This window comes from Brienomyrus brachyistius, chromosome 17 (assembly GCF_023856365.1).
Source record: "Brienomyrus brachyistius isolate T26 chromosome 17, BBRACH_0.4, whole genome shotgun sequence".
Lineage (NCBI taxonomy): Eukaryota > Metazoa > Chordata > Actinopteri > Osteoglossiformes > Mormyridae > Brienomyrus > Brienomyrus brachyistius.
The window spans coordinates 8,110,428-8,134,412 of record NC_064549.1 but is presented as its reverse complement, the minus strand read 5'-3'; the positions used below and the strand labels follow the sequence as shown (position 1 = coordinate 8,134,412).

General features: G+C 40.1%; 1 protein-coding gene and 1 long non-coding RNA gene across 5 annotated transcripts in view; one reads left to right on the top strand and one right to left on the bottom strand.

Annotated features, from left to right (window-relative positions):
• Positions 1 to 23,985, bottom strand: part of mark4b (MAP/microtubule affinity-regulating kinase 4b) — a 61,294-nt gene that overhangs the window by 19,999 nt on the left and 17,310 nt on the right. For all 4 annotated transcript variants that reach the window (XM_048981251.1, XM_048981250.1, XM_048981253.1 and 1 more), the window contains exons 2-5: positions 21,968 to 22,165; positions 19,690 to 19,743; positions 8,009 to 8,057; positions 4,407 to 4,472 (exon numbers count right to left, since the gene is read on the bottom strand). In XM_048981251.1, the coding sequence (XP_048837208.1) occupies positions 4,407 to 4,472; positions 8,009 to 8,057; positions 19,690 to 19,743; positions 21,968 to 22,165 (367 nt within the window). The remainder of the gene's footprint in view (positions 1 to 4,406; positions 4,473 to 8,008; positions 8,058 to 19,689; positions 19,744 to 21,967; positions 22,166 to 23,985) is intronic.
• Positions 4,819 to 6,729, top strand: LOC125711854 (uncharacterized). The gene is made up of 4 exons (XR_007383116.1): positions 4,819 to 4,847; positions 5,171 to 5,235; positions 6,291 to 6,389; positions 6,520 to 6,729. It is a non-coding gene; the product is annotated as an uncharacterized LOC125711854 (long non-coding RNA).

The following is a 23,985-nucleotide window of genomic DNA, read 5'->3' as shown; positions in this document are numbered from 1 at the left end:
TCCCGGACATCGAAGTTACCTCTGTGAGCACACTCAACACTTTCATGATATTACCAAATCCGTACCACGTGACGCGCCTGGCTAATTCAGTCACGTTTTCTGTGATTGATTGAGCAATGGTTGCCCATTCTTAAAAGACAACCATACGTTTGGCTGGAATTGCATTTGTCACCGCGTTGCGACATGTGCTATCAAGTAATGCTCTTTATCAACAGTTTATTAAAGTATCTAGTTTTCTTATCATTTAATATTTATATTACAATAAGTCATATCATATCACCTAGCTCTATCCCAACCCCAACCCACTGACCAACTGTGCGGTCCTAATGATTTAAACACATTCAGTCTTTTGAGAGCCCTTGTCACGTACAAGATGCAGAAACAGCACATTGCTTATCTGGGTTTAACACAAGTGTTGTGAGTTGAGAACTGCAAGCATCGAATAAATAAAATGGGACATGTTTGGCAGCACTGCATGTCCTCTAGAAATACCAACGTCAGATTTAAAGGGCTTCAGTAAATTATTGCAAATGTTGAACAAAATTTATGATCGACCTTATGTAAATACATATACGTAATTTTATGGCTTATGTGTTTTAGTCTTAATCAGGAAGATTGTTTTTTGAACGCTGGTCCATAAAAAGGTCAGTGTATATATAAAATGCCAGTTTTGCACATGCAAATTACTGTTACACAAACAGGCGACCACATGAGTCATACCTAGCACTGTGATCAAGATATGTAGGAGTATGCATCTTTTATCAGTGTGCAACAATTATGTTTTCCCTTTTAGCGAAAATTGCAAGTACAAAAATGACACTATACACTAATAGTCCAATACCATGCACGGTTTAAACTGGTTTTAAATTGGTATTAAACTCCATCTGTGGCAGACAAAAATATATACAATCTCACAGGGCATTCTGCTGCATTCTAACATTAGCAAATGTTTGTATGTTAGAATACCTTAAATCATCCCAAGTCACTTGTACAATACAAGATGTACAAGGCGCACTGAATGGCAATGTTTTATTTATATAGCACATGGAACCAAATGATTCCTGTAAAAAGTTGAAAAAAAGCGGAAAAAGTCTTTGCACTTGCCAAAAACTTCTCATAAACAAAGTATTCTTACATTCTGGGTTATAGTAAAAGGATTATTATCAGACCGCTACTGGAATAAAGGAGACTATTCCTTACTTGTCATAACAGGATGTGTTTTCCAAATTACAGTCATAACTACAGACCTATCATCCAGGTTGAAATTTTCAAAATCCAAGCAATATCCAGGAGTGCTGTACAGCTGGTGTGGGGCAGAAGTTAACCAACAATGAGAATTATAAGCTCTGGGGTAACTATATATTTTAGTGGAGAAATAAAGTGAACTGATGGAAGACAAATCTTCAGGATACACAAAAGGACTATAGTAAAATAATATACCTTCTAGGTCAGTTCTGCCTTATACCTGTCATTGTTCACCTGAAGGTACCAGGAAAGAAGCATTCCTTCAGTTTACCTCCATTGTAATCGTTCATCAATCTAAAACAAACTAAACCGGTCCAACCATAAGCCTGATGAAGCATGTCTGAGCTAAGCCAGAATGCAGTCCAGCAACGGTTGTAGAAATCCCTGGTATCACCTGGGAATACTGAAAGATTTGAACAATAATTCTCGAGTTTGACTGAATGTTGGAGACTGTCAATTTGCAAGGCAGATATTTGGCAGATGTGCTCAAGATAAGCAATAACTTAGCATACCTGCATATGGTGCTTGTTTGAAGGAGCAAGATATTCTCAATCTAGCATGCCAGTTTGTGCCCATTATGTGTGGCCAGATACCAGCATATATCAAGGGGAAAGTTTTTTTTTTTTTACTTACAGGAACACTTCGGAGTCTCAGAGTTCTGAGATCATGTATGGGTTCTTAATGATTCTCGCTTCATGCATCTTTGAGGGCTGACTACATTAAGAAACGTATTCATTGCATACCAAGCATTCATACCGGTCCGTTGGAAACAATTCATGCATAGTTCATAGTGGAAAGGTTTTACACCTTTGACTTGTTCTAATCATCAGTTTAGAGAGGAGCTGAGGTGGCAGCGAAATGTACTAGCAAAAATGGCAGAGGTCTGAAATTCAAACAAACACATGCAACCATCCAGTTACATGGTCATCTATTTCCAAATCCACATGGTCTTTGTGTACAGTGTGTGCCATCATCCATGCCACTATAAACCACACATACTTACATACATGTTGTATATATCATAATGATCTTTGCGCCCAATCAGCCTATTTTTTTGGAAGAGTGATTCTTTAAATTTGACCTGAACTGAAACAAAAGATTAATAAATAAAAATTGGTTTGGGGGAGGGACCTAGATCTGATTGGCTGATTCTTTAAATATCTTGCTGGTTTCGGTATTTAGGTGTTGATAAAATTTGATCCTGTAACGTATATTAAGACCTGCCCAACCCGTTATTCCGAATATCCATTTCTCTTGTGTCTGGAAATGGCTTATGTTCTCATCTCAACGGCTCAACACTCATCACTATTCCATCTATATCGAAACCATGTCTTCTGAGAAACTTCGAAGACTTAGTATTTCTACTCTGTCCTGCTATGGAAACCCTTTATGCTTACTAATCGCTCTTGTTACCCCGAGCTGAGCTCAATATGCCAATGCTACAATATCTTTATTTTAAAACAGGAGATTTTGAGTAGTACTTATTAATGGAAAAACACTGGATTTTTTTATATTTTGAGAGGCATCTCCCAGGGAGCATGAAGACAACAGTGCTTCCACAGCCAGCTATGACATAGTTGGAGGGATACTGCAGTATTCCTACATGCAGAACGTTTCGAGACGCATGGTGGTCTTACGTTTGTGCTTGTGAAATGCCGTCTTCATATCAGACCACAGATTTACATATGATTTCAGGCTGTAATAGCCATTGCAAAGAGTGGCATATTTTGTTTTACCATAACCATTTTTGTCTCGATTTATGCTTGGGATCATTGTCTTGGTGGAAGGTCTATCTACAGTCAACATCTTAACCTCTGGGCAGTGGCAACCAGGCTTTGGGTTAAGATATCCTGGCACTTTTTAATTCAATATACCATAATTTTAACAGGAGCCCTGGACAACAAGCAACAGAACAGCAGCAAATCTGATCCACCATCATATTTTACTGTGCTGTTCCTTGTATTCAGTGGTCTTTTGGTGTCTAACATGCAGAGTTCAAATTTGGCTTCATCTCAGCATATTTGAGAAGAATGGCTAGATTTTTGTTATGATATTTGAATTCTATAAATTTACACTCAATTAATTTCCATTTGTTGGCACCCCATCTTGGGTTGTCCCCTGCTTTATGCCTGTAACCTATGGGATAAGTTCTGGATCCCCCGCGATCCGGAAGAGGACAAACGGTTTCTGAACAGTGGACGGAGGGATGATTTCCCTTTGGCGGATTAAGTTCACCTATCCATTTACGTATCTAAAAAATAAACCAATATATTTAGCACAATTTTCAGTTGACATTTACATAAATCATTATTAGGCAAAATTATATCAAGAAAATTATTTCAGACATATTTATAAAGAGACTTTCAAAAGATTTAAAATGCACAAAATTTATAAACTCTAAACAGGACCTTTCAATGATTGAAAGTAAGCAGTGTATTACAAGTCAGTTACATATGTTTTTAATAAATACTAAAATAATGGTTTCACCTCAAATTTATAAATATTATTTTAACTTCCAAAATGACTTTTTTAGTTATTAAATGGAATTAATAAGAGGGACGGCGGCATTGTCCCATTAAACAGGTTTTGGCCATACCGTAAAATCCAGTTATAATGGACTTCAAGGGACCTGGCAATATCCAGTCCGTTATATCCAAAGTCCGTTATATCCAGAGTTGCTATATGCCCAGAACACAACTACAGGACACCATTTACTCATGCCACACCCCAGCAGACACAAATGTGGTATAGATTATTATATTGTACCTGTAGTAATCCAACTTTACCAGACCAGATGCGTGACTATTAATAATCCCGACTATGTATTTGCACTGGATATCACCGGCACGCCACGTGCCTTGTAGGCGGAGCCTGCATGTCCGTTATAGCCGAAGAAAACTACAGCTAAAAGCCTCCCTGGGGACCAAATTGTTTGTTCGTTATAACCAAAATTCCGTTATATGAGAGTCCGCTATATCCGATGCTTTTTCTGCATGTTCTTAAAGGCGCACGGCCGGGACCAGCGGACCTTGTCTGTTATAGACAATATTCCTTTATAAGCGAGTCCACTATAATGGGATTTTACTGTATTAATATTGAGATTTGTTTAGCAAAGATGCCAAAGCGGGCTGTCAAAAAATAAAGAAAACAGAGCCACCTACCCCCACTGGCGTACTCCATGATCAGGTATAGCGTTTTATCCGTCTCGATGACCTCAAACAGCTGCACTGTAAGTCAGACACAGTCATACAAAGCTTTTTTAGCATCTGTTCTTTCAAATGTGACAGAAATTTTAAAAATGACCACAGAATAAGACAAGCTAGACAGCTCTTCTCCGACGGGAATTGGGGAAAAAAAAACAAAAAAAAAACACTATTACTGAGTTATACATATTTTTGAAATGGCTTATTATCATTGACAGTAAACTTCCTGACCATAGGATTTCCACTACTGCTTGATGGAAGAAGAAATTCTCAACACAGTACAGGTCAGCCATTTACCTTATCCGGGAAACAGGCAGGTAAGCACTACTTACACACTATTGTGATATAGGAGCACGGTTTAAATGAGCACCACACTGTAAAAAGTGCTACACCCACAAAGTAGGTTTTATATATTTTAAATATTTGTAATCTAGTTTATTTTATTTGTTTTTTACTAAAAGGTCTCAATATACTTCCTCTTTACTTAAAATATATCAGTTTTTTACATAACTATATATTGTAAATAAAACAATTGCAATTTATTCAGGTTAGTTATTTGTATGTGGTTGTTGTGTACAAGAAATGTTATAAAAGTGAGTTGACATACACATTTTATTAGAGCAGCTGCCGATGTAGCATTTGTGTTCATCAAACTTAAATATTTAAAAATTATTGTAAGTTGGCATTATCCTTTTTTCACTGGCGGGGACTTTCCCACGCAGGTGCAGCATTTTTCTCGGCTGTTGTTCGCTGCAGCGGATCTGGATTTCAGGGACTGGTTAACACGGTAAGTTGAGCAATTTAACCAAATGATTGGTGATGTAAAGTCACGCAAAATCGCTACTCCACTAAGGAGCTGAGGTTAAGTTTGCAAGTTGTACTGTATAGCTAGCTATCCTGCACACATCGCACGCTAAGTTGGCTGCACAGTGTAGAAGCAGTGTGGTCTTGTAGGCAAGATGCCGGTTGAGACCGTGTTGTTAATATGAAGTTAAATAAGTGCTGTAGTCATGTATACTATGTGTTTCAAGGCTACGTTGGTTTTAATTTTACCAATAATATCACTTTTAATCGTAAGTTAGCGTTACTTTAAACTAGCGTAGAACTAATGTTAACCTGTTTTGTCTATGACGTTTGCCTTACAGTTTAATGTCAAATATTAGTTTAAGTTAACGTTAACTAAAGATTAAAAAATTAAATGAGCACATTCATACTACCCAGAGACTGATCATGAGACCCCCCCACCTCTCATTCTTTAAAAGACAACTACATGTAAGGCATTGTTCTAAAGGTAGCATAGTTTAAGGGGATAGTTAGCCCCCACAGTGAGTTAACATGACCTTGCTATTATGATGATCTAGTGTGAAAATGTCTGCCCAAACATTCAGTGAAGTTACACTTCCTCTGTGTACTCCACGACTGTTCTATTGGTTAATAGACATGTTGGCTGCATATGTATGTAATTGCATAAGTAATGCAATTCCCTTGTCACCATTTTCCAAGACTGTGCCTTGCTTCTAAGCAGTCTCTTTACACATGAAAGGTCCACTAAAACTTGTTTAAGAAAGCATTTGAGGTGAGAAATAGACAATGTACTAATAGAAGCTTGATTCATATTAATGAACACAGCCTACTTGGACAGTTAAATCTCAAATTTGTGAATTGTCCCCTTGACGTTTTTGAGTAAACAACATGCACATGCAATATGCTTTTTTGTTTTGTTTTTTTGAAATGCCGGTGCTAGTGTGAGATCTTGTAGTACAGAGCTACATGTATAGTAGGACCTTTAACAGCAATCTGACATCAGGCTGTGAATTTTAATCAGATTTTACTTTTTAACAGGACCCATCTGCCTCTGTGGAGAAAAGGAGAGAAGTGGTCCTGAGATGCCTGATTGAGTATGTGGGGGAGAGACAGGAAGACCTCATCAGTGTCCACCACGTATGTATCGTGCTTAGAGCTACTTGTCTATTTTTCTGTTTGTATGTATTCATATTGTGAGGTATACATATTTATCTCATTACTTGTTTGTCTGACCAAACTCTTGATTCTTTTTTGTCTCCACCAATAGAGTCATGATGAAACAGAGGTGCACGCTGAGCTTGGCAGTTGCCCACTGAAAATTTACATATGCCATCAGCCCGACATGATTGGGATCATCATAGAAGGACAGCCTGTGGTCAGAGGTGTGCCAAACCTGTCGAAAGCATGCTGCCTCCTGTTTGGACTTACCTATGCCCTCGACCTCAAGTATCCCTCAAAAATGGTGTATACCTTTGTATATATATATATATATATATGTATGTATATATATTATATCTCTTTGTGGGATTGGACGCCATGCGTCCTAAGCCATCATCCAAGTATGCAAATCTCCTTACCAAGTTGTCTTAGATTATTTCTCAGTGGCATCTGACATTTATTGGCTGTTTTGTAGTCCCTGTTAAAAGTGAAACTGGTTGACATTGAATAAATGTTATTGTTTTCAATCTATCTTCCCATCTTTTTCTTCTTCAATTTAATTTGTAACTGTTTTTGACAAAGCCTGTTTATGTACAGTTAATCACTGTAGTACTTAGACTATATAGCCATTTAGATTTTTTTCTGAGGTTATAGGCAGGACTCAATTAAAATGTTTATTCACATTTGATTAGGTTAATTGTACTGAGAAAATAAAGTTAATAAAACCTAATTAAATGAGTACAGGTTACTTGTAGCAACCCATAAATAAGTTACCTGTACCAATAAAAGTAGGTTTATCTAACTGAGCAATACTAGTACTATTAGTTAACTCAACTTGATTTTGTTGTGTTTGTATTAAGTAATGTTACAGTGTTTATTACACTTAAAAAAGGCTGCAAGTTGACTCAACTTAAAACATCCAATGCAGCCACTTGCCTCACTTTTTATAAGTTAGATCTAGGTATTACTTTTTACAGTGCATGCTAGCATCTACAGTGAAGAGTATTTTAAAAAAGGGCAGCTCCTAGTTAATATTTCAATGGTCTCACTGTGTATTCAAGAATGAGGAAAGGAAGGGAAGCAACTGGCTCTTGAAAATAAGCATCTACAGTGGCTGATTACAAACAGGTCAGATTTAAAGCATCTCAGCACCAGCAGTATTTCATTGTGTGTATCCTGTTCCATGCAAAATCCTATAAAAATCCAACTGCTTCTTTGCTATTGTTCCATTTGCTTAAAAATTCAAGGTGTCTGGTGCAGCTCGACAAATCACTAAAAATCAAGCATCTAAGTAATAAGATGGTGCATCTAGGTAAAATGAAGGTGGTAGCTTTTGTTTGGGGTGGAATAAAATGCAAAAATGCGCATCAGAGGAGCTGCAGGAAACACGCAAAGACTAAAGAGCTTCATGGCATTGTCCAATCACATATCAACCCCATAGGTACAGTTTTACACAATGTAAGACTATTTTTCAGTCGCCCTTCACTTTAACAATAACTGTACCAAACTGCAGAGAATGTACGTAGGAGTAATATCATGCCTTGTCACCTTTCCCAGACAGACAAAGACAGACAAAGGGATGTAAGGTCCCCACTCACCTATGTTTGGGTGCTTCAAGCCTTTCATTATCCGCACCTCTCGAAAGAGCTGTGAAAGTACAAAGAAAGAAAAAGAAGAGAGAGATTGTATAATGCTGTATACCACAGTCAGGGTGGCTCATTCTGACCAGCTAATTCCTGGTCACTGAAGGGAAAACAATTCTGTTTACCAATAAAACACAGTTTTTTTTTCTTCAGAAGAGTGAAAAATATACAACAAAAACAATTATAATCTACATGCACCAACATGTGCTACCAAGAAGAGTTAATTACAGATCCTACGTATCCACAGTGGGCTGAATTTAAGTCATGACAATAAATTAAACCTTCACCAAATTAAATAGTGGGACTGCCCTGGGACCATAATCAGAGTGAGACGCAATGATCATAACAGGCAAGGAATCTGCCTTCCTGTTAGCTCTGTGATCCATCGCTCTGGAGAAATTTAGGTGAGCCACTCGTACTCCCTCGCATTTTCTGTACATGGCGAAAGTGCTCTGGTTGAATAGACGACACACCTGCAAGCCAAAGCTAAACTTTGAGCCACTGCACAGCTCTCAACGAGACTCTAAGTTCGAGAAGCTGTGAAGAAGCTCCACGCTGCATATGGCAGATTTTGGCGCAACGAATAATATATGTGCTGCGAAGCTCAGCAGCAGGGATAAGCGGACACATTCTTCAAAACTATTATAGTTATTTTAAATTGACGAGCACCACCCCCCTTATCCAAATTAGACGGAGAAAATTCACTGTTTTTATCATTTGTTTTTGGAAATGGAATCCGTACCGCCAACAGAGGAAAAGCACATACAAGACGGTCTTCATAGTTTTCCTGTTGCTAGTGTCAAATGCAGAGACACAAAAGAACAGCATACTGATCCTGAATCAGCAGACCTAGGGGACGAGATCCTATAACACAAGCTTCTCAGACAAAAACAACTTCCGGGATTTCGTCCAATAAATGTGCACGAGAACTTATTGCGTAGGTGACCGTCTATTCTGGTTCTCGGTCTGCAATGCTGTACATCTGTGTCCTCTTTTGGTGATGCAGCATTCACAAAGTGGTACAGTGAAATGAAAGAAAAAAACAAAAAAAAAAAACATATAAATACTTTGGATGTCTGGTGTTTTCATAGCACCTTGTTCAGCATTCATCCCTTTCTCTAAAAACAGAAATCCCCAAAACAGAAAAGTAATGCTGCATCAATTCAAGCTGAATTCTCCTTTCTTGATGTCATAGTGTCACCTTTTAACAGCAGCATCTGTTCCAACTTGTTTCATAAGCAACACACCCCGCAGACTTCGTGACGGACACTGATTGGGTTCTATCTACCAACTGCTTATTCTGTACGGGGTCACAAAGTGCCTGGATTAGGCACAAGGGGCAGGGTTACACGCTAGACCAGGCTTCTGTCCACTGGTAGGAGCGCATACACACACACACACACACACACACACACACACACACACACACACACACATTTGTATTCATATCTTTGTGAGTCCATTCATTTCATTTCAAATCCCAACAATGACAACCCTTAACCCCTACCCAGCCCCAACCTTGACCAAAAGTAACCGAACAAAATCTAAGACTTTTGACTTTTTGGTTTTTAGATTGCAGGCACAGTTCTTTATAAAACTGAGCTTCCCCTTGTGGGGTCCCCACAATGTGAAAAGTACAGGACATTTGGTCCCCACAATGTAATACATTCATGCTTGCTCGCTCACTCAGTCAGTCACGGCGCTGGGCTGGTTGTTCTTACAATATATAAATATAGTAGGTCACATTTTACACAACAGATACAAAGCTGAGTAACTCCCATAACATTTATCTAAACTCACAATGCTTAGAAAATCATTCTGGTAAATCATTGAAACAAGTTTTAAAACAGCATTTGGATACCATAGCTGTTTTTGAGCAATTTTTCATACTTTTCCTATACATCTATATATCTATACACCTATATACAGGATATAAACAGCATGCTTGAAGACTTTCTCATGCATTCATGTCATTCACGTTTAAATGGAAATGACCTGCACGCATAAACACACAGAACAACAGCCATCCCCAAATGGATCTGATTCTAAATTCCAAATCAAATCGGGAGGACAATGAATTATCTGTCTACCTAAGCTCTGAAGGTAATCAGATAAGCCTGAGATCTCAGATCCGACGACTTCACTCCCATACGCCACAATACTGAACTTCCTGGTTAATTTCCCATACAATACCCAACGTCACTGTTACCATGTCAACGAAGGCATTAAGCACAACCAGACAGTGCCACGCGTTTCTCTGCGGCGCCACTGGAAAGCAGTTTCTCCCACCCTGAATTCCCTGCATATGCGCGGCTGGTCAGATGCGGCCGGAAAAACAACCTGTACGTCGCATTTGCGGCATTCCTTCTCACTGTCTGTCTCGGCCTGCGAAGCATAAACACAAATGATCCGTCAAGCCCGTTTTACGTCAACAGTCGCACCGTGACAAAAAAAATATATCTAACTGCAGTGTCGAACAAAGACATCGATAAAGTCAAGGCATCGCCAAGTGCTGGCCTTCAGTCTCAGACGCAAACTGCCTGAGCTAATCAACCTGGCATAATTTACCTCCACAGACACATGGCCAAGTAACTGGTTTTTGAATTAACTGAATCATATACACCAACCACAACAACCTCCACACAGACATTTTACCCTGCACAAAAAAGGGAGGATTATGCTAATCAGAGTCCTTTCAAGCCTGAAATACAAATGAATCCATCTCCAAGCACTATGGTTTGCCTTGAAATCTGACCCCGGCCTTAACGCCACCTGTCTCTGCGGGATGACCTTCTGCAGCACACAACATCTACCATCAAGGGATTTCTACATCAACTATGCAATGTCATCATCTCAGGCTGACCTTCCAGGCCACAGAGGTATAAAAGTTCCAATCGAAATATGATATCAAGATTGAGGTAGCTGTCCATATATGTGATGTCTTGGATAGACATGACACACTTGAGCAAGTCATCTGCAATGCAAACAAAAGCACAGTAACATAAAAAATTACGTTAGCAGACCTATTGCATTCAGACACAATTGGCCTACTTGCATTGCACAGCCATGTCTACCCATTCATAAATGAGGCATTGAAATGTATATCAACTGAACTATGATCAGAGGTGGACATTTCAGGTCCAGAAAGTAAAAATCCAAACCAGGATTTTGTTTCAACCAACCAGTTGAGCATAAAGAGTCACAGTCACAGATACTCAACTGGTTGGTTGAAACAAAATCCTTTACTTTCTGGACCTGAAATGTCTGCATCTGACTATGATAAAGTGAGTAACAAAACATCCATCTATTGTCTAAAAACCTATCACAGTCTGGGTTCTGGGCTGTGGGGGGGTGAAGCTCATGCCAGGTAGTTTAGGGGATAAGAATTATTAAGAGGAAAAACATGCAAACTTCATACATACATACAGAGAGGAGGTGGAATTCGGTTCCCCAACACGGTAGGAGTTAGACCACAGTGCTACTCACTGCTCCTCCCCAGCCACAAAACAACAGAGTAAAAACAAAGTGGCAGATTGCAGCCATATGCCACAGACCAAAAAAAAAAGTTGAGATTTTGCACAATAGAAATGTCCTCCTCTCTTCAGGGAAGCCAGAAATACTGAGCGAAGACAATTCGTAATTGCGGCGCAGACTGAGCATGTGCGACACTTTCGGGGTGGGTTTGGTGCAGGGATGGTTGGGGAGCAGCCAGGGGAACATACAGATAGCAGGAATGGTGAGTCATGGTCACAGTTCCCGGGGTGACCGTTGTCCACTACAGACCATCGGTGGAGCAAACAGTCCGGAAAGAAGGAAGGACTGTTATGTGCTGAGAGCTGGTACTGACATTTACATTTAGACTGAGAGGTACTGTCATTCTCTCCTGCAGCTATCAGAAATAATGCAGCTATACAAATATTAAAAGTCGTTTTAAAGGCATATTGAAATTCTTTATCCTTATTTAAACTTGACATTAACTCTCTGATGAAAAACAGAGAAATAAGGTTTAATGTCTGCAAAGACCTGTTTCTAAAGGATCCACAATCTGAAGATAAAGCAAGTGACATCAAGAGATCTGTCTGTATTTTCTCTCACCAACGAACACAGAATGTCCCAAGCGGAATTAAACTGCCTCAGTATTGTGCATTTCACATCATAATTTGAAAATAATATACAAAATTATTTTCTGCACAGTTCCTGATACTCCTTTAATAATGCAAAAGCCTCTCAATATTGCTGTAAAGAACATGACCGTGAGAACACTCAAAGAATGAACTGTATGAAGGCATTTCCAGAAAAACGTACTAGACTATCCCTAACCGATGTGTGTACCAAGCCTATGCAGTATTCTTGTTTAGTAAGGTTAAAAGGAAAAGGTATGTCAGTCTCCGACCAACAGAACCTTACCGATTAACTTCCACCATGAAATATGCTGAATATTCTTCAAAAACCTAAATTTACTCAGACATTACAATTTAGCCCCCCATGCCCCTGAAAAAAGGGCAGGGTATCTGTCATGCTGTCACTCTCACAGAGGCAGTTTTATTAGTTGCTGAAAAGTGTGCTGTGGCAGAAGAAAGGTTGGGGAAATGGTTCTATATACATAACTGAAAGGCTGGGCGATTAACAGAGACACGCAAAATTATGATTTTTCTTGCTTGTAACTATGTGCAAAGGAGGCCTCTCCATCACAATCAATGGCTCCCAGAACAGGTTTCTGCATATCAAATAAGCTAATCAGAGTGCAAACAAGCACAGCACGAACACTTTCTTGTAGAAAAGTCTTGCTGTTCCAACACTATTTTTAAATCGCTTGAGTTTTTTTTTTTTTTTTTTTTTAAACATACACGTAGCAGAGCTTCAGAACTTTCGCACTTTGGCCGCACTGAAGATTATCCGCATTTCAGAACTGAGCATGCTGTGAGGTTTTACATAGCGCTGAACAGTGAGTCACTCATAGAACTGTCTGGGTAGACTGACATAAATAGATGGATAGAAACACAGTTTAACACAAGAACAAATGTTAAGTCCAAATGTTATGCCGCAATATTAAAACAAAGTTAAGTTTGTCAAACTGTACTCCAAGGCTTGCGGAGTGCATTTAAATTTCATTCTCCTGAAGTTGCAAAACCTAATCTTAATTTTAATAGCAGTATAAATCAAATATCTCTCATACCATTAATTCTTAACATAATATGGCTTTCATGAGAATTACTTATTTTGCATTATTTCAATGTCATACCAAACCATACTATGTTGTCCACAGATTTTTATCACAGTGGATACCTGCTAAATGTTATGCTTTTCTGATTTAGTGAGTAACACACGAGTTGAGCAGAATCACAGCAGGTATTTAGGAGTTTGGTAGAACCCCCTGAGAGCAGTCTGGCTGGAGCATGTTTTGTGTAGCACCAAACATTCAAGTAAATGCGGTTTAAAGCCTGGAGACCAATGAAGTCACAAGCTTGGACATGTGGGAAGGATGTGTTTGGGAAAAAAAAACAATGTAACTTGGGAGAACCCATGCATGCATGGGGAAACATGTATACCCAATATTTCAAACCCACCAGACTTGACTGTAACAATGTCTGCCTAATGAATCCCAGAATGACAGATCACATTCCAGAATAAGAGATTAAAGTGTTCTGAATGAATTCAATGCACTCTCTCTCCTTTCAATGGCCGCGGCTTCCAGCCAAACTTTAGGAAGTCTATTTTCTAGCTAATCAAAAATAAATGGCCATTCCTTGAGCAACTATCAAATCAAATTATTTCTGTATTCTGTGAATTGAACAATAAGCATGTAGTTTCCCAAATGGTAGAAGGTGACAATGACTGGGACGTCAAACAGGCAACGCAAAATACGGGCAGTAATGCAACCCCTGAAAAAGTAAGCAAAGGGGAAATAGCAACTTATCAATTACTGCTACCGCCGTTTCTGAAAAGACTTCGATTATTTTCCAGCTACAATCTGCACCAGAACTAATTAATTTAACCTTTCTTTTATATTTTGGTCAAATGTGACCAATATACTGAACTAAATACTACCATAAATATGGTATCTTTCCTCTGATTGCTATAACACTTTATCATTTTGTCAGGACTTTAAACACTTAAAACTAATAATAATATATATCAGTAACATTAATGAAACTTCATTGATCTCCATGGGGAAATTCTCTTTTCGCCAACCCCGTCTTGCTCTCCGTGACACACATGTGGGTGTTTTTTTCTCAAACTATGTACATCTGTAAGACTCCTGGTCAGGTCTAGGAGTGTCATAGGAAATTAAGGCGACTATAAAAGTGCCAAACTGGCACACAAAAGCACAGTCCATGTATTCATATTCTTTATGGGGAATCTCCATTCATTTCAATGGGTACAACCCTATTCCCAACTATGAAAACCTTGACCTCTACCCAGTCCTAACCATAACCATAAGTAACCAGGCAAAACACAAGACTTTTGGCATTTGTGACTGCAGTCACACATTTTTCTAATATTGAGGTTTATATTGTGGGGACCTGAAACATGTCCATGTAAACTTAAAAAGTAACTGGTTTTACCACATTGTGGGGACATTTGGTCCCCTGATTGTGTTAAGTACTGTTAGGAATGCTGGCATTTTTATAAACGAAGCATGTGGCTACCTTCCATGTCACAATCCAATCTGTGACAAATACAAACTCTCTCACACACACATACAAAAACACACACAAACACACCATACATTCATTTTATCTTATAACCTAGTAGAATTCTTGATGTGTGCCAAATATACGGTCATTTCAACACAATAACATAACAGATGTAATTTTGTGGCATCAGTACAAAACAAATATTCAGGCTAAACATTTTTTCTACAGTCTTAATCGCAATCAAAGCAACACAGATTACACTTATTTTACTGAAAAATGAATATTATGACCAAGTAAATGAGGATCACATACCATTTTACATAACAAATACAAAGCATATGATAAAGACTATAATGCAACACAACATTAGGTGATAATATGCATTTTATAACTGCTTTATAAACAGCCACACCATTTTGATAAAAGAAAGATGACTTGTACATAATTTCAGGTTCACAATTTCACATTCGTTAACACAGAGAAGCACCACTAACAGTCCTTAGAAATGATGGCAGTTTACACTGGCTTGCATGCTTAGTCATTTCGCTGACCATATGCTATCTACATACAAAGGCCCGAAACAGTTGGGTATTCCACGCACAGCAAAATAGTCAGCTTTACTGTGCTAAAACGGAGAGAGCGGCCAGGAAACGGCGAACGTGCGCAGGGGCCTGCGGCGGGCGCATGAGAGCGGTGCACCCCAGGGACACAGCCCAGGCAGATGGTCGCAGCAGGGGCAGCTAAAAGCCGAGGTTAAAAGGACTTGGGATGGGAGGCAGGATTTGACGATTCCCGGCAAGGCCCTGAACCTGCCTCCGTCTCGCCGCACCGGGTGTGCCCATGCAGTGTCGGGGCCCCGCACCCCCACCTGCGCAGCATTACATAGACAATGCCTCATCCGGGCCCGACCGGCTTCCATTACCAAGGAGGAAATGTCAGGGCAGGCGTCAAGAGCACAGTTAACTGCTACTAATAGGAAAGAACGTGTTCAAGATGCGTCTGCAGGTTCATTACTGCGAATGCTGTACACCTATGAAGGAAAGTACTCGAGTCATATATGATGTCATGGGTATATGAGCCTGAGGTCTGGAGGTGTGGTATTCCGCTGTACGATGCCCAAGAGTGAAAATGCCATTTGTTACTAAAACACAATATATACAGTATTCTGTTTAAAACTATTTGGGTAGTAAGTGTATTTCCTCAAAAAACATTAGAATATATACAAATAAACAGAAACAAAAAAAAAAAAACAACAATAATTTCATCTGTTCTCCAAAATGTCACTGACATCCTGTTGGACAGCTAGATGAACATTGCTTTGGTTCCTTAACTTCTCCTCAGGGGCATCCAAGCCTTTCCATGTATTCGGCAAGTTTCACCGTCAGCTTACTTAACTTAATTAGTTCAATAATTGGATGAGGTATTGATCACCCACACATGGTATGCCAGCGGTCAACTCATCAAATACTTGAGTGTATTGGATAGTTACTGTAAATACTGGGGCGACTTCAAGAGTGGTTTTGAGACAGCTAAGCTAACACACTTTGAGGGACACAAAGTAACAGATTTATACCAACATGAATATCCATCCATCCATCGCACCTGAAACATTATTCTCTTTGACTGCCTAGAATAGGGTAATTCAAATCACGGCCCTCGAGGTCTGAGCCCTGCTGGTTTTCCACCCATCCTTCACCTGTGAGCCAGGTGTGAAGCCTCTGACCAATCGGAATCAGTCATTTTTAAACTAGCTACCTGGGAGAACTGAAAACAAGGCCGGGATTTGGAATCGAGGTACAGATTTGAAGAGCCCTGCTCTAGATTGATACCATTATCCTTCTCTCTGCCATTCTCTCTACGTAAACCCCCATGTGACAGCTACCACTGTGTGTGTCAAAGGCTCGCCCTCCTTCCCTCCCTCCTGAACTATCTGTCCTTCCTGTCACTGCCTTGGCTGTGACTCTGTCTGAAGACCCCCGGCATAAGACGTTTTAACCTGCTACAGGCTCCGTTCCTTTGGTGTCTTAACCGGCAGGTAACATCAGCATCTAGGGCATTTCTAAGTGGCAGGGGAGTAGCTACTACGGGCTCCGAAGCAGACACCCCCAAAGAATATTTCTGGCTTTTCACCACTCCCACTACCCAGCATGCACCACTAGTCACTTTTTCCTTTTGCATATCTGTTTGAAGACGACCCCTCCTTTAATGGCTGCAAATCCTCCCCGGCGAACGTGATAACAAACAAATCTCCATGCATTTCCTGTTAGTCTGTACCTCATCACACAGCCAGATCACTTCTCAGGAACCCTATTCCAGAGAGGCGACCCCCCCCTGAGCCCCTCGCCCTCTCTGTGTTGGCCATCTCCTTTGTTTGACTGTCTGGAATGTTGGCCCTGGTCATGGGGGCTTGAATGAGGGATGCACAGTCCACACCCCCCCCCCCCTCCTGTGTTATATTCTGGCTCAGTCCCAAAAGTTGTCTTTGCTTTCAAAGAGCCAGCACTTTCTGACCGGCCTCTGTGGAGCCCAAGATCACCCACTCTTCGTGGCCTTAACGCTACAGAGGCTGTGATTAGAAGGACAATACCCATTTTTAAATGGCTATTGTCTGAAAGACTGCTCTCCTACAGTACATGCAGCAGAATGGCAGCAGTAACTCCAGAGAGTAAAACAGAGTACAGGAGGCACTGGTGTCAGCATCAGCTGATGGGGATCAGCAAAGTAGCATAATGAGATTAAGAGGCTGGTGTGAATGATTATAACCACTGGCCAGAGTCAATGATAGGCCTCTTATTTTAGGCTTCTGCACTCACTATATGGCTCCTAAATATTCCAGAATTTCTGACAATAACGAGATTACACTGATCTAAGAACAGGTTAGGGGTAAATATGAATTATTTTGTATTTTAGATGCTATACTTTCATTCAAAAAAATAATTCTACAGAGGGGTAGTTTTAGGGTTAATAAAAATCACAAAACAAAAATTCACTTGTTGTTAGTGTGTGTCTCTCAAATTAGTAATAACGATTAGACGTAATCCTAAATAAGAGGTTACGTTAAAGGCCAGCTGGTATTAATAACAGGCCTGAGAAACACTGCATATTACAGTGGTGAACTGCAGAGGGCAAAAACACAAACACCTCACTTCTGCATAAAGCCAAAGCCCTAGAGGCTGAGACTCAGCTCCCTGGGCCCATCGCCTCTGTTATTCAAAATTCCAGGCGTGTGCCCGAGGACCCACCCAGTATCCGAGCGCTTCTGGCAGGCCTTGTCTAGACAAGCCTGTTGTCTTGAAGAGGGGGGGACTTGGGAAAACAAGAGGAGAGAACGGGGCTGGATTAGGGGCGTCGGCCCTTTGGGCAATGGCACTGCGGTTCTAACGGACTGCAGTATTTAGTGTCTGAGAGGCCATGATGAGAGCGAGCAGGCAGGGGAGGGAACGTGTCTCCTGGCATGTCCCAGGCGAAAAAATAAATGCTGACAGGACAATAGGGCCAATGCAGCAGCACGGAGTCCTCCGCTGTACCTCTGCATGGGCCACACCCATCCGTGCAAACTCCCCCGCTGACGAATCAGGAGGACAGCCCGGCTTTATTGTCCGTGTTTTCACCGTAAACGTTAAACATTTATTAAACATGCAAAGCAGTACAGTTTTGATGCATACGCTTCAAAAACTGGATTAAGCATTGCTTGTTTTCTACAGTTCTCACATCAATGATGTGAATACTGCACAGAACAGAAACTGATATACTGGTTTTAAAGTAAAATTGGCTGATATTAATTTTACATGAAAGCACAGCGAATGTTTATTTCAGCATCTATGATAAGAAAAGGTGCCCTCAAACTGGACTGGACACACACACTATTCTGCCTGCATTTTTAGTAAGTGTTATGGTTCAGGTTTGAGCTGCGACAGAGTGGGTATGATGAGTGTAATTATGTTTGGTAAAGACCAAGGGAAATTCTTTTGACTGTGACTTATATTCACAAAAGGTGAGACATGCACAATGTTACAGATGGACAACCAGCATCCAATGTGGACTGCACCAAGCAAAACACCCCACAAGTAACTAAATTTAACTCTCTAAATAACCAAGAAACAAGTATGGAAATACTGGTGCCTAAATTAACCATTTAAAATTATATTGGCTGATAAAGCAACTGAATTATCGGAGACAGAATTTTCATATTGGCCAGGTCCTGTCGCACACATGAAAACTCCATACTAAAAAGAGCAGAACATTAGCATGGTTTGCAGTACTTTTTTCCACCGTGATGGGATATGAAGTGAATCTGGACAAAAGTGCTACATAATCGAAAGGTAAAGCAGGTGAGAATGTTACAGTGCAGGGAGAACTTTACAAGCCCTTTATAATTTTACTGTACTCATAAAATTCTCATTTTGATTTAGCTTATTTTACAGATAAATGTGTAACTGTCTTCTTACCTCAAATTGCACAGAAAGGTGTGAAAAAAAGCATTGTACCAGACACTGTACTAGTTTGCCTACACCCTCGCAGTCAGCTAAACCTTTACAGAGACTAAGATTGACAAAACAAAAGCAATACACCTGAAAGGGAACAGGCAGGAGGGCAAGGTCTGGCTGACAAACATGTCATAATGAGTGCTTATCTTCAAAAACTTCTTTTGTCAAGAAGCCTGAAGTAAGTTAATGATCTAGTCCACAAGCTTTTCAAATATTCCAATGATAGGCATCAGCATTACTTTAACAGTTGCACAAAAACCAGGGGTCTTTCTCATCCTCAGAAAGGTAATGATGTGAAACCTGCCCCTGGTATCATATGACCTGTCCACTACATTTCTGATTTTTACGCCAATTTTCTAACATTCCAGTTAGTTTGTGGACACCTACCTTCAAAACACACTGCACTGCGCTCCATTATTAGCTTGCTTCTATCCAACAAAAGAATTCTCAGTTTGAATATATCTGCTTATTCTCAACCACACCAATACCAAAGAACTGAACAGTCACTCACCTTTTGTAGGCTGGTTGGATTCAGCTGTGTTTTATCAATAATTTTTATTGCAACCTGAAAGGGAAAACAGAAGATATACATATAATAATGTTAAAAACATTACAAATGTCTAAGGCTGCACGTAATAATTATTTTTATATAGACTAATCGTGCATTTTTTTCTGACTCTATGGCTAATCTAATCACTAATTTGTTTTATGAAAATCTAACAACTGATTACCAAAAAGTAAATATTACACAGCTTTCCTGGAGCTGGACAACAGGTCAACAAATTGGAATCGGTCAATATTAGCTAAAAATCAAAATACTGGTATCAGTCCGATATGTCAATCTTGGCTGATATTTCCAGCGGATCAATCATGCGGTCCGAAAATAGGGGACAGATCTTGTTCTGTATTGATTCAAAACAGGACACAGCATTTTATTTTACAATACAGGCCGGTCCCATAAATATGCAACAGATGGCAACTCCGATAGAAGAGGTCTTGGTCCATGAGACGGTTTTATACGGGTTGAGACATGTTTTTAATTAACTATTAATTCTGACCAACAGACCAATCTTTCACTTTCCACAAATTTGAAAGAAAAATCATATAAAGTAACTGCGCTAATGGACACTGGTAAGTTGGGAATTTTCACTGCTGGAACCAGCTCTGAGATTAGCTGGTTATCGGTATCTGACGATCAGGCCAAAATATTCAGCACCGGTCAAAAATTTGGTGCTGTATTCTTTTGTTTTTAAAATTATCCCAAGACTTTTGGTACAATACACAGAAAATCTCCATTACAAGGTCGCTGCCATCTTGCTCTCTACAAAGTTTGCAATCAGAAGGTAGCTGGTTCAAACCCTGTCTCGGCACATCTGCGGGTCCTTAAGCAAGGCCCTTAACCCCCCAGCTCCCAGGGCGCCCCAACAGGTGGCTGCCCTTCGCAGACAACTTACTCTACAAAGAGCAAGTGGAGGGAGGCATAAGGACAATTTCCCCACAGGGATCAATAAAGTTTCAATTATTATTAATCGGCATATTTACATTAGATTAAGTTGATTATCTAGCCACACTGTCCCAACGCTTTTGTTTTATGCGCCATGTATATACTTCTGGCCTGCAACAACCAAGCTCTGCTACCGACCACTAACATGGCTGGCTGAGCTGCATTTGACCTCCGCAGATGCTCACCTCTCTCTCCTTCCTTGGTCTTTCTCAACCAATACATGCTTGAGCTCATATCAAGTACAAGACCTTGGAACTGTCTTACCAACCTGTGAAGGGAACCTCATCCACAAGGTCTCATCAAACGCTACGCCGCTTAAAGGTCGATACATTCCCCTGTGTCAGGTCCATGTTTTAAAAGTCAAGTATTGGAATCTTGCCTGTTTTGGACCTTGGTCCTGTGTAGTGAAATGTAAGACCAGCAGACTCGCTTCTTGAAAAGACGCAAAACTCATCTTTTCAGACTGTGCTTCAGTCTCGAATCCTGACAGCAAACCCGATTACATTCAAGTGGCTACCTGTAATCTTCTCCCTCTATGTACTCTCAGCTTTGGATATTCCCTATAGCATTACGTTTTCTGTGTAGTACAAGGGAACAAGGTCGTAAATCCTAAATTGAGTTTTACATGTATTGTTTTGCTGTAAACTCATTTAGTGATATTTCATATGAGTAACAACACTCATACTTTATATGAGTAACAACACTCATACTTTATATGAGTAACAACACTCATACTTTATATGAGTAACAACACTCATACTTTATATGAGTAACAACACTGTACAATTCACTGCCCTTACTGATTATATACTTGCACTGGGTTTTATCTCTTGCTGCAAGTACTTTTCTCAACTTGTGCTTTCCTGTAACAAAAAAAACACTTGCCAAGTACTCACAAACATCCAGCACACAGACATGTGACATACACCCACATGAGCACGTGTGTCTGTCACATGATGACACACGCCTAACACCTAACCGTGTCAAAAAAAAAAAAAAACACACACTGGTAACTGGGCATTCACTGGCAGCTCAAAGTAGCTGCACTTATGTCCAGTTGACTGCTGTTTATTTGCGTGCTGTATGCTTCACTTCAGTTTCACTTCAGGTAAAAGCATCTTCTAAATAATAATAATAAAAAAAAAAACATAAATGCAAGACGTCCCCTATTCTTAACCTTGAGTATTTGGGAAGTCACTGACCAATCAAGGTGCAGTGCGGTACTGGGAAAACTTGGTGTTACCCATTAAAAAAAAAAAATTGTAAACACCAGGTATGGCCTTACCTCCCTTCCTGTCAGAATGTGACGCGCCAGCTTGACCTTGGCAAAGTTTCCCTTGCCGATGGTCTTGAGCAGCCGGTAATTGCCAATGTGAGGCTGTTCATCGGTGCAGGAGGCGATGGAGTTTCGGCAACGCGCCCCCACTGAGCGACTCGACCAGCCAGAACCCTTTTCTGACCGGCTGCCTGTGAGAGAGGCATGCTGGGAAAACAGGGAGGAACAAAAAAATGAGCACACACTTTAGTGACCAAGCAGATTCCTTACATTACCGTAATGATATCTTACTTATTTTACTACAAAACACAAAACTTGCTCATGAGAATTTTAATTTGTAAGTACGCTGATCCCTGGGGATGACAATCCCACAAATGCTGTCTTTAAAAACAAAGCCTATGCCCATGGTAGGATTTCATCCAAACTACTACTTGTGGAAAGAATGCAATTCTGGATGATCCATTCTTTCAGAGGAGGAGATGCTCAGATGACCGTAAGGCACCGATTTCTCGTACTTTAAAGTTTGTTTTTTTTGCACTGTTGTCCACTGGAGTGTCAGACTGCTACTTCTTCCTATTTCAGTGGTTCTAAGTGTCACTCTACTGCCATCATTTACATATGATCAAAAGATAAATCTCTAGTCGAGGGAAACAAACAACAGTGAAAAATGTATTATATCGACAGTTTTAGTCTCTCGCAGATGAAAGCGTGCAGAATTTTTAAGTCTACTCTCACCATGCCTTCGCAAAAAGACTCCAGCACAAATACAGTTGAACAGCTTAAGTAGTCGTGTCTGTGCTGGAAATCACATGGTCACTGGCTGCCTACTGGGCCACCTTGAGGAAAAATGCTGAAATGCAATCGCCGCCTCGGACAAAAACACCCAGATTAAATGATCGCTTACAGTATGTATATTGTCAACTAATTAACATGCCCCATATAGAGAAGCTGGAATCTCACAAGCACACAATCTACCACCATGAAGCCTTCACTTGTTCTACTATATTTGCCGTTTATTTTAATGAACCATTACTAAAGCAAAGGTTTAAGAACCCAAAACAGAGTGCAGAGTGTCTCTAGAGAAGCTTAGTCCACAAACAAATTCTCTCCGAAGGTAGATTGCATGCTACTGCCTAAAAGCTATTTCAGGTATAACCTGTGTCATTAGTTGACTCTGAAAAATAATCTCAATGGGAAATGGACCTTTATTAGATTAGTCACACGAACTCCAAGGCTGCATTACTACTGCACTGCATTATCACATTACCTTAAAAGTACTACAGCATCATGGCTACGTGTTAAAGCACAACGACGTAACTGGCAGCATGCGGGTGACAACTACAAATATTTTACATGTGAACATGAATAGGCACAATTGACAACAAAGGCTGACACACATTTACCAGTGTAATCCTTATCGTATGGTCACAGTCCACAGAATTGTACGAGTCCACTTCATTTAAAAGGGTTTTTCCCCACAGTGATATTACATACTGCTATATAAAGACTTTATTCACACACACACACACACACACACACACACACACACACACACACACACACACGCACACACATACATACATACATACATATCAGAGCTCAGCTTTTAAATCTGCAATTACAAAAATGCATCCCACCAATATCGCTGCATTTAAACTCATTTCAGTTGTACTGACAACATGCTGCTATCTTCAGTTTTTTCAAGGCAGGGCTTTACCCTCGTAGTGACATGCTGTCGACAAAGAACAGCCCAAGAGTTTACCCAACGATAAAGAAAGGAGCAAAAGGACAATTCATTTATAATCTTTGGTAAATACAAAGATATTGGAATCCTAAAAAAATGCACCCTGGCCTTTCAGAGTGACACAATGTAGGCCCAACGGAAAGAGCAAAGTGCTATTCTACCAACATTCTGCATTGCATTCATTCCTCTGTGGTACACATTACGTCATAACATATGGGGGATATTTTTGGTATGGGCCCTCTCCTTCTATCTATTAACAAATCTGTCTTGGTATGCAGCACGC